This window comes from Amblyomma mixtum, chromosome 9 (assembly GCF_055824585.1).
Source record: "Amblyomma mixtum isolate Tamu chromosome 9, ASM5582458v1, whole genome shotgun sequence".
Lineage (NCBI taxonomy): Eukaryota > Metazoa > Arthropoda > Arachnida > Ixodida > Ixodidae > Amblyomma > Amblyomma mixtum.
In genome coordinates, this window is record NC_143020.1 from 51,298,553 (window position 1) to 51,310,231 (window position 11,679).

General features: G+C 47.2%; 1 protein-coding gene across 1 annotated transcript; it reads left to right on the plus strand.

Annotated features, from left to right (window-relative positions):
* The first annotated feature begins 243 nt into the window (after positions 1–243).
* On the plus strand, positions 244–2,633 carry LOC149328970 (uncharacterized). The gene is made up of 4 exons (XM_089559157.1): positions 244–279; positions 408–511; positions 1,611–1,731; positions 2,211–2,633. The coding sequence occupies exons 1-4, from the start codon at positions 244–246 to the stop codon at positions 2,631–2,633; spliced, it is 684 nt and encodes a 227-aa protein (XP_089415283.1).
* Positions 2,634–11,679: the final 9,046 nt, after the last annotated feature.

Genomic DNA, 11,679 nt, shown 5'->3' on the forward strand with positions numbered 1-11,679 from the left:
CGTCACGCCATCTTTAACCAAGTCTGTAAGAGAAGGAGCGTTGGCGCGCCTAGGAATAATACCCCTGTTACACGGGCACTTTAAAGGGTGTTAAGGAAAACGGCAGTTGGCCGTAACGGCCGTTAGGCGGAGTTACACGGCAGCGCCAGCGCCGTTGGAAATCCAAACGTGATTGACATCAACGGAGCTCGCCGGTCTCCGTTCCGCCGCCGTTTCCGTCCCTTTCGTCGGGAAGTAGGCAAGATGGCAGCCCCCAGCAGCAACGCGTCCCCGCTGCAGGCAAGCGCACCGGCGCAAAAACGCTTTGCGTGGACAGCGTCAATGAGGCATTTACTGATTAACTTGTGGCAGGACCACCTGGCCAAACTGCGAGCGCAAAAACACAACGCGCCCGTGTACTCAAGAAGACTGCACTCTTCAATCAGCTCGCAAGCGAAGAATGTGGGCACGCTGTGTGCGTGACTGTCAAGCAAATAAAGCACAAGATGGAGAACTTCGCCCAGGCTCACAAGTAAGTTGCTATGATTTTATTAGTGATTTTTCAGCCGACATAGCGCCTTGTCAGGCATGGTCAATGAAATCTGGCGCCCCGCAGGGCCGGACGTGTGTTTCAATGCCATAGGCAACGCCGAATTTTGCTTGACATGAGCTCGAACGTGACTTTCTTTACGCTTCGGGCTGATTGTAATGTTCATGCAGCAATGCAGGAATAGCGATCACAGCTTAGCGTAGTACAATTGGTTATAATATGTAGCCGTTTGCCGTAATCTAGGCATGGCCAGCGTAGCCTGACAGAACGTATTTGCGCCGAGAAGTCTGTTCGATCAGAAAGAAAAACGTACGTAGGCCAGACTAGACGCTGCTTGAACGATCGTGCACGGGAACATAGGTTATCGCTAACAACGTGGGAGGGATCTAATTTGGCAAAGCATTGCCTGTCCTGGAGTGACTGTCGGCCACGGCTTGATGAGATTAGAGTTCCGGGCAAGAGACACGATTCAATCGCACGAGAAAAGTTATGGAAGCTTACTTCATAATGAAAAGAGGAGATGCATGTATAAGTGATTCTTCGATTGTACTGTTCAATAATGAGGTAGCCTTTCTCGGTAAGATGATCTAAGTTTAGGCCTTGGTGTGTCACTGATTGCCACATTATGTATCCTTGCGCTGCTCATGCTGAAAGTGCATTCTTTCCTCCTTTTTCCTTTTAATACGTGCTGTGTCCTTTGAATAAAATCAGTTGTAAGTTTGCGCTTGTCCCGTACCCTGTATTGTGTGCGTTTGTGTTTCGTGCAACTGCCATGTCTCAAGTATTGAACCAACTAGCCCAACAACACGTTCTACATTCTCCCAAACTTATGTCTTGACATTGTCTATAGGCTAATAACTTGCATCTTGACTACCAGCTGATTTTGGTCGAAGCCTATTGAGCTCTCATCGTAATTCAACAGCGTTGTCCTTGTTTCTTACCTCTTTGCCTGCTGTTTTAACTTACAGGACAAGGAGGTTCATTGTTCTTGGCAGCTTGTACTTGTGCTGAAAAAAATATTCATGTTCATCTCTTACGACATAAAGAAGTGACTCTTAGCTGCACTTTGCTTTTATTTCAGAAAGGAAAGCACTGCTGGCATTGGGTCGGCTGCAACTCAGTGCCCATTTTACAAGCGGCTTCACACCTTCCTTGGAAACCTTCCTCAGAATGATAGAAGCCTGGTACAGGAGAGCTTTCAGGTGCAACATTTGTTTATTTTGGTTGCATGTAAACACTTGAAATGGACTGACAAACCGAAATTGTTTATTTTGCTGGCCAAGTTTGTCGCCGGAGACGGATGGCAGCAAAGTTCAGAGAATTTCATGTTATGAGAAACACATGGCATGAGCATAAGTCATTGTTGTGTTCAAGAGTACTAAAAATGCACAGATAACTTCAATAAGCGTCACAGTCTATGTAGCATCGAAATCATTGCCTAACATTTCCGACATACTGGATGGCACAATACTCATTACTTTTCTTGGAGTTAAAAAATAGGGCGAGATAGGTAAGGATGGTTATGTTACAAAAGGGTACCAAGGTAGGCTGTGTGCTTTAGGGGGTACCAAAACTCTTTTAGAGAAAACGGCAGCTATTGCACTTTCACTCATCATGCAACGCAGTAATAATCACTTAGAAGCAACATTCGGTAACTTTCCGTTCTTCTTCTTTTCTTAAGCTGGACATGGTGGAACGGCTGCCAGAGGGTGCTGAGATTATTGCCTCACAGCCACCCTCAGAAGTGCCGAGCAGCCTAGACATCACAAATGTCGAGGCCTCGACCAACGAGGCGTTGACCAGTCTGGCCTCGACCTACGAGGCATCGACGAGCCAGGCATCACCACCTGCTGCCTCAGCCGAGCAAGGCCACACACGGAAAAGGCGACAGCAGACATCATCAATGGAGAAGGTTGTGCTGCTGCTGGAAAGGCAAGAAAACCGTGCCAGAAGGATGCCCAAAAAAGAATATAAGTTGGCCAAAAAGACGGTCAGTCTCCAGGAGGAGGCGAATGACATTCACCGCGAAATGGTGAGCGTTATTCGCCAGTACTTTGAAGGCCGGCAGGAGCGTCAGCCTGACTGCCCAGAGAACGGTGAATAAAAGACCAGTGTGCAAACGTGCTCCAAAAATTGCCACAAACTTGCCCAGTCTTTCACGTTCTGTTCATTGTTCACAATTGGATGCTTAAAACAAAGCTTTTCAAAGTAGTCATGGCTTCAATGAACAATTGTGCTTGGCCAAAGCACGTCGGACACTTTCACCTGACGAGTTCACTGCGTTGCTCACACAAACAGGATGCGGAAGCTCCCCGGCTGCTGCTTCAGCACTCCACTGTGTGTCGCACTGATCACGCATGTGTTCCCATACATTGTGGAGGATGCAACAAGCTCGCACAATGCTGTTGACATTTTCAATATGACACTCAATCATCTTCAAGACCCTGAATCTAGCCTTCAATCTCCCAAAGGCATTCTCAACAACACGCCTCGATTTTGAGAGAGTGTAATTGAACATTTGCACTGTAGGGTTGCTTGCACTCATGTGAGGGAAAGGCTTCATCAAGTGACGCTGCAAAGGAAAGGCCTGGTCACACAGGAGGACCGCTCCTATTGGCATCCCGTCAATATTTTGGGTTGGTAGAGTGAAGAGATCACTTCCTACTACGTCCGGTAGTATAGAGCCTCTGTACACTGCTGCGTCATGATTGCGCCGTGGAGACCCTACATTAACAAACATGAACTTGTAGTTGTGGTCTACTAGACCACAACTTGTAGTTGTGGTCTACAACAGCAAGCAAAATTATGCTGTACCAGCCCCTGTAGTTGTAATAGTCCTGCGCGTGTTCTTTGGGTGACGAGACTTTTATATGGCAACCGTCCATCGCGCCAAAGCCCTGCGGAAAGCCTGTGCAGGCTTCGAACTGTTGCACGTGATTTCTAACATTGTTCAGTGACGGAAACCGCACAAACTGGTGCTCGAGAACATCTACGACAACGTCACAAAATTCGCGGAAGATCAGGTTCACGGATGGCCGACCCACGCCGAAAAGATGCGCCACAGTCCTTTCCTCTGCCGATGTGGCGAGTCTGTACAGAGAGAGGGCGACGCGCTGGTGTAGGGGCATGCAAGCTCGCATGTTCGTATCCTCCCGTGTTAGTGAGGGACACGAGCTCACGATGTATGCAAATGTGGAACGCGTCACGCGAAAGTTGGCCTTAAAGTCTTCATTCGACAACGTCGGCACGGTGGTGTTGTACCAAGACGGTGGTCTGGAAAGCGTCCACACACTCCTTTGCCTGGCAGACATCGCCCCAGCGAGTGCAGCGAGGCTGCGACACCGCCTCTCTGCCGCCTTCCGCTTCTTCTTGACAGACGCTTTCTGAACGCGTCCAGCTTGCAGTTAAGCCCTTTTTGCTGACAACAAGGCGTCGTAGTGCGCAACCAGGGGAAGCAAATCGGGTGGACGATTACGGTCGCATTCATGAAGCGGCCGGCTAAGCGCCATTCCACGGCTCTTCTGGGATTCGCGTCGCGAAGTCGCACCACGTTCAACACAGCACCTGCTGAATCGCGCACACGGTCACTCGCGATACGAAAGAAAAAAAGAAATGCACAGTGGTGCTGCGGTTAGTACAAGCGATGGAACGTGAAATGGGACGCTCCACCACATTGACACCACCATAAGCAGTACTGTAGTACCACAACAAACGCAGCCATTTTGCAACGCCATAAATCGGACTGGATCGGCTAAAAAGCTTCTCCGCTTGTTTTGCCAGCAGCTCTAGCAAATAGATAGAAAAACACACTGTACAGCATGTAGCGCAGAAAATAATTAGAGAAAGAAAATTTTTTTGAGTTGGCGAGGCAAAAAGTTCAAGTTTCACGTGATAAATCGCCGAAACGGACGTGAACCGACCGAACATGTAAAGTGCCGCGTGAGCGCAGCCACCACCGTTCCGTTCCCACGGCCGTTACGGCGTTCAACTGCCGTTTGTGTTAACGGTCGTCGCAAGTGCCCGTGTAACAGGGGTATTAGTCTACATGCGGTGTTCAGCCCCGCCACGGTGGCTCAGTGGTTACGGCATACGGCTGCTCACCCGAAAAACGCGGGAGGCGAAATTCTAGAGGCCCGTGTACTGCTCGATGTCAGTGCAGGTTAAAGCACCCCAGGTTGTCGAAATTTCCAGAGCCCTTCACTACGGCGTCCCTCATAGCCTGAGTCGGTTTCGGACGTTAAACCCCAATAAACCAAACCAAACCAAATATGCGGTGTTCACGGGCTAGGCCATGACGTCACGCCCTCCTAAACCAGTACATAACTAAAGAAGCACCGCCGCGCCTGGCACGAAGTGCACATATCGTGTTCCCGTGCTAGGCCGAGCCGTCAGGGCTGCAGCAGAGGCGCGCCTTAGCACGAATTCCACAAGTAGTGTTCACGTGTTAGGCGCCTGAGCGGCAGTGCGCCTACGCACGAAGTCCACATGGGCTTTTCACGTGCTAGGCCGTGACGCCATGCGTCCAGGCGCGCATAAATAGCAGCTGTGGAGTATCCTTGCTGTCAGAGCCATGGCGTCCAGTACTGAACAAGGGTGTCTAGGCTCTAGATACAACGGGCACTTGCCCTTGTCTGGCCCCATCGAAGCTAAATAAGCGTTTTAGCCTAGAACTAACCCAGTTTGATCTAAAGCATACAACTCAATGTAGTACTTTCTTTTATCTCGTCATACATACATTAGGTTGGGGCAACCTATCAAGAAATAAAAATAATGAGTGATCTCGTCTTACAGAGAGAACCAATCTAAGCCTCGCTTAATGTTTCGAAGATTGCCACCAAGACAAAGGTCTTTACCGACAACCACAGTTTAATGGTAGCTGTCACCAAGAATCCTCAACAATAAAAGGCATTGCTTCACGTTAGAAGTGTGTTCACTAGTTAAACAACGAGACAGTTTAAAATAGTTAACCTCGCTTTAGCTTTGGCTAAACCAACTGAGAAGCGGTAGCTTCACGATGGTTTAGCTCCAAAATGCGAAAGAAACGGTCAACAAACAGAATAACAAGGCTGTAACAGAATAACAAATTTCTGTAAACAGTATGAAGCACAATAGATGGCATGCAGCCATTAACGGCCTCAGTGGTAGAAAAATTACCATGCGACTGCTCTGCACGTTAGATGTGAGCTGCACGGTGACGGTTATGTTGCAGAAAATAAAGACCTGCGTTCCCATGTGCTCTTTGGTTTCATGTATGAATCCCTCAACTATGCACTGGTGGAAGCAATTATTTCAAATTGTAAATTTACTTTGTTGTTCATTATAATTTATATTATAATTTATCGCCTGTTTGGTCTCGTCGTTCCTTTCATGGTCATATTCCTGGACTTTCATCTCGTACATTGCCTGATATACAATTGTTGTTGATGTAGTTTAGTGTATTCAGCGTTTTTTCCGGTTAACTGTGAAGTGTGATGTGTTTGAACGCTTTTTTGCTCTTGCTATTTTTCTGTTGCTTTCTGCTAATCTTATTTTGTAAAGCGTCGCACGCGACTCGCCGCTACCTGCCAGGCGCTGCCATACAAGCCCAGTGAGGGTTCGGCAGGTTTGAATCTGTAAAAGGTCTTTGCAGTGCAGAATAAACTGATTGATTGATTGATTGATTGATTTATGGATTGATTGATTGATTGATTGATTGATTGATTGATTGATTGATTGATTGATTGATTGATTGATTGATTGATTGATTGAAAGCAGCCTCGTGACTAAAATATCAGTGTTATGTGTTTCTTTCGCACTGGGCTCAGGACTGTTTTCAACTCTGCGTAACAACAGCGCAGCGTGAGCATGCAGTGCTCTTTTGAGCAGAACATGATCCGTGGTTAAGTGTTCTCAAAGAAGAAGATAAATAAAAGCGACATTTTTAAAAAGAAATTGTTACGGGCCTGTTTTTTTTATTTTCATTTGCAAGTTTTTGTTATCTTCATTTGTTATTGAGCCGGCACGATGGCTCAGCAGTTATGGCGCTGGGCTGCTGACCCGAAAGACGCGGGTTTGTTTCCGGCCGCGGCGGTCGAATTTCGCTGGAAGTGAAATTCTAGTGGCCCGTGTACTGTGTCATGTCAGTCCACGTTAAAGAACCCCAGGTGGTCAAAATTTTCGCAGCCCTTCACTACAGCGTCTCTCATAGCCTGAGTCGCTTTGGGACGCTAAACCCCATAAACCAAACCAAACCATTTCTTATTGGCTCTAGAAAGCCTTGACTTCTTGACATTAAATTAGGCTTTAATAGCGATACCTGTTTCTACGGTTTTCTTGACTAATACTTAGCGGCTGCAAACATAGTGAGGAGCTGAGACAGCGACAGGAAGTGACGACTGCTGCGCCATTGTACTCGGACGTACAGACCGTAGCAGGTAGTCTTTGTCGATGCCACAGGATTGTCGATCCCACAGGGTCCCACAGGATTACCACAGGATTACGCGAAGCATGCCTATGGTCGTCCAGCATTGGTGAAGCTACCACACACAATACTGCTACTATTCGCCGCGCTCGCGATAGAAAGCGGAAACGACGTGCCAATGAGGAGTGCATGTGGGGCGCTGGGGTCGAGGGCTCCATATAAAAGGTGCATGCACTGGTCGAATCGACGAGTGGCCGGTGCTCGCGGATGAATCGACAGAACCACTAACAGTCAGTCCCTGGGACGGCTGCAAACACCGCTGATGCGGTATTTTAGAAGGGTGGCTTAATGTAAATTGTTACATACCGTGTTCTGCAACTTTATCGGCACAGGTTTGAAAAATTCTCCCGCCACAACCGTTGGCTCGTTTGTGGTGAAACTGCGCACAAAGCTTCCTTATTGTTGTCCGTTTTAAGGCATAGGAAGTATAAAAGTGGTACTTACCAGGTTTCGTCACGCGAGATGCGAAACAAGAAGCACCCGTGTTGAGATCGAGCCGCCGTCATCGAATTTCTGCCGAAAGAGACTTGTGGCGCCATCTGGCATCGCTGAAGGAAAGCGCCGCGACGGAAGCGCCGAGGCGAGCGCTGCAACGAGCGCGGCGGCTTGCTTTGAATGCGTCGTTCGGGCCATGTCGTCTGCTTAAGCGCGTGAAATATTTTTCGGCCAACGCATTTTGAAAACTATCGTAAACAAATTAAATGACTTGACGGTGATTTACCAATAAGAGATATGTTCTCCATTGTCTCGTCGTATTTCTGCCGTCTGCTTTCGTTCGCGGCGCTTTCCTTCAGCGATGCCAGATGACGCCACAAGTATCTTTCGGCAGAAATTCGATGACGGCGGCTCGATCTCAACACGGGTGCTTCTTGTTTCGCATCTCGCGTGACCAAACCTAGTAAGTACCACTTTTATACTTACTATGCCTTAAAACGGACAACAATAAGGAAGCTTTGTGCGCGGTTTCACCACAAACGAGCCAACGGTTGTGGCGGGAGAATTTTTCAAACCTGTGCCGATAAAGTTGCAGAACACGGTACATGCTTACAATTCGTAACATTCACGATTCCTGCGTAATAATATCACTGAAATTGTGTAGCTCGCAGTATGCGTAAACAACATAACTTTTATTCAACTAATCAGCTTACGCTGCCAACCTATGAAGGGTAAGCAATTTTTCGTATTACATACGCCAGTCACATACCAAAACCCAAGCCTTACTTATGTGAAAGAAGCCAACCGCCACTCACACCTGGCAGCACAGAGGAATGTTTCCATTTTTGGGATGTGAATCAATGGGAGATTGTAATTATCTAATCATTCCAGATAATTGACTAGAACACAGGAGAAAAAACAAACATTCCACTAGGGGGATCCGAACCCATAGCGTTCCAATTCCACGTCCGGCATTCTCCGAACTGAGTTACGGTGACGGCTTTTCCATCTGCTTTCGAGGGTATCTCATCATCATCATTATCAGCCTCACTGCACCCACTGCAGGGCAAAGGCCTATCCCATGTCACTCCAATTAACCCTGTCCTTTGTCAGTTGCCGCCACTGTATCCCCGCAAACTTCTTAATCTCATCCGCCCACCTAACTTTCTGCCGTCCCCTGTAACTAACCTTGAGGGACTTCGCCAGCTCCACCCTCGTCTATATACGGCGAGTGTAGTGCATCCTATATTGTCCAGAGTGTGACTTAGAACCTCATCGAACCTAACGGCACCAGCTTAGCGAGAACCCTCTTATGCTACTTAAGGCATCAAGACTGCAAGAACCGAAGCCCTCGCTAAGTTACTGCAGACACCTACTATGGCCCCCGCTATGGTCCAAGGCTGCAATGATGAACACTGTCACGGCCAGGTTGCAGGCAACGTAAATATCCTCGAAAGCAGAAGTTTGCACAGCGGTCGCCTTAGCTTAGTTTTTATAGCGCCAAACGGAAAATTTGGAGGTCACGACTTCGGATCCCACCAGCGGCATGTGCTCGTTTTTTTCTTTTGTTTTTTAATAATTTATCATTACGTGATAAAATTATTACACTATTAATCTGCTATCGATTAACACCACCAAGAAAAAATAGAAACATATCCCATTCCTCCTCGGTTTTGGTGGCTGCTGAGTTCCTTTTTATGTATTGTAAAGACGAAGTCGAACATTCTGGTCAGCGGCGGCACTGCCGTCGCTGCGCGTGGTGTGTGTTCGCTTTGGCTAACATACGAAACATAAGGATCGGTACGGAAAAGCAAACAAAACACTAGAGATGGACAACAGGCAAGGAAGGATATTAACAGGAACACTATATAAATAACCGTCCAATGAAAACGCACAATGGGCGAAATAATCTAAGGAATCGTAAAATAATTGGTATGGTTTTCAGTACATATACACAGTCTACCTGCGCAAGCGTTCCCTTAGCCTGTCATCGAAAAGCATGTCATCCATTGTCATCGAAAAGCATGGCAACGTTCATCCACTCCGGTTTAGTATCGACCGGCCGAGATTATGGTGAACTCATATGTTCGCGCCGCAGATGGAAGATGATGATGAGGGCGATGTCCGATGCATATCGCGAGAGTGTGTTGAAGTAGGATTCACGTCATGGCGGCACTTTGTCATGCACTCTTTCGCAAAGAATGTGCGAGCACACCGCCTATTCCGCTTTCAGATAATAAAATCTCATTTTTAGAAGGTACAGATTCGCACCGTCATTTTTGTCCCTGCGCCCACCATTTCGTCTCTACACTTGTTCTCGTTGTTTCTTTCACGTCATTGGTTTTATCTTCGGTATTTATGGTTGCACCCTCACCATTTTACCGTGTTTCTTGTTGGCATTATCTTCGCTTTCATTCTTTTACCTTGGGTTTAGCTTCGTGACTGTTAATAATTTTCTTCTAACTACCTGTTTTTTTTTACCAGTTCATGGAATGTAGAATGTCTTCGCGGTTTCTTAGCCTGTGCCCATGTTCCGGCACCTGGATGATATCGTGCAGTGAATGGGAGATTCTACGCAGAGAATTGGTTCGGTTTTGTTTTGTGCTTTTGATAGGTGGGGGGGGGTAGAGAGTATAAAAATTTTTATAACTCTTCGACTAAAATTTGGAAGTGTATGAGCTGGTGCGTGTGTCCCTTGCTCTGTTGACTGTTTTTTCGAGTAGTTACTGGATATCAGGCTACCTAGGGAACCCTGGAGTGACAACTTATTTTTAATTCGTCAAAGACTTAACAGCATAGCAGACAGCTTATAACAAGGTAATTTGAAAACGATACTCCGTGGTCCATTTAATCAAACAATTCATTCATTCTGTAATTGCTTATTGTAGTGGTGCAAGCAAAGGTCTTTCCTGTGGGACTGGCGGCGTCACTACAAATGCATGCAGGGGTGTGCCTGCTTTCACTATACTGTTTAGCTCTTATCAGCAACTGGGTGGTGGTAGCTTATGGTGATGCTTTCTATTGGTATTCACGCAAAACTACCAGAACAATCATTTCTTATTGATTGCTCGCAAGGGGTGCAGCACCTCGATCATCCAATCACCGACCCCGCACTCTTGTCCTCTTCGCCCCAATTCCGTTCTCCCAACCAAGATTCTCTCCAATCCTAAGCCACATCTTTCTTTCCCTGCTTCTCCCGCCGTCTATGCGCAATGAGGGCAGCGTACTTGCACCACTTGCCGATCTTCTGCTGACCCCCAATGTTGCACTGGCCCAGACCGTGGCTACCGTCAAAGGGAATATTGTGTTACTGTCATTTCTGAATCTGGCCTTCTCTACCCATGGACTCTCGTCCGGCATTTTCGTGGTGGCGGACTCCCGTCTTGGTTGCTGTGAAATCGCTCCTCTTGACACTGACCGTGTTCCAGTTACTGCAGAACCCCATCACCCTCCCAATCCACCGATAAACGCGGCTCGCCGTATCCTGTCATCTTCGTACTCTTTTCGAGGCTGTTATCTGAGAGCTTTACCTGAATTACAATATCACCATCATCATCAGTATGACTACTCCCACTCCAGTGCAAAGGCCTCTTTCGAGTCTCTCCAAATAACCCTGCCCTTAGCCAACTGCATAACCGTATCCCCACAAACTTCTTACTGACATCTTTCCACCTAACTTTCAGCCACAACCTGCTACGCTTGCCTTCTCTTGGAATACCCTCCGTTACCCTTAAGGACCAGCGGCTATCCTGCCTTCGCATTACATGCCCCGCCCAAGTCCATTTCTTCGTTTGGATTTCGACTACGAAATCATCAGCACTTTTTGCTCCCTCATCCATTCCGACCACTTCCGATCTCTTAACGTTACACCGACAATTTTACTTCCCGTAGCGCTGCTCTGTTCTTAACTTAAGCTGAACTCGTTTCGTTGCGCTCCACGTTTTTGCCCCATAGGTGAGTGCCGGCAAGGTACATCTGTTGTATACTTTTCTCTTGAGGGATGTTCGTAAACTGCCCCTCATGATCTGAGAAAACATGCCATGTGTGCTCCACCCCATTGTTATTCTTCTAGTTACTTCAATCTCATGATCCGGTTGAGTGCCTCTACCTGCTAAGTAGACGTATTGCCTAACTACTTCCAGCACCTCGCTACCGTTTGTTAACTGCTGTCCCTTGCGAAACTGTTGAACATTACTTTGGTTTTCTGCATGTTAAATTTAAGGCCTACAGTTCTCCTCTGCCTGTCGATCTCATT

Coding starts and splice junctions, on each gene's coding strand:
- LOC149328970 (XM_089559157.1), top strand. CDS start 244: ATGGCAGCCCCCAGCAGCAACGCGTCCCCGCTGCAG. Junction 512..1,610: donor AACTTCGCCCAGGCTCACAA/GTAAGTTGCTAT, acceptor CTTTTATTTCAG/AAAGGAAAGCACTGCTGGCA. Junction 1,732..2,210: donor TGGTACAGGAGAGCTTTCAG/GTGCAACATTTG, acceptor TCTTTTCTTAAG/CTGGACATGGTGGAACGGCT.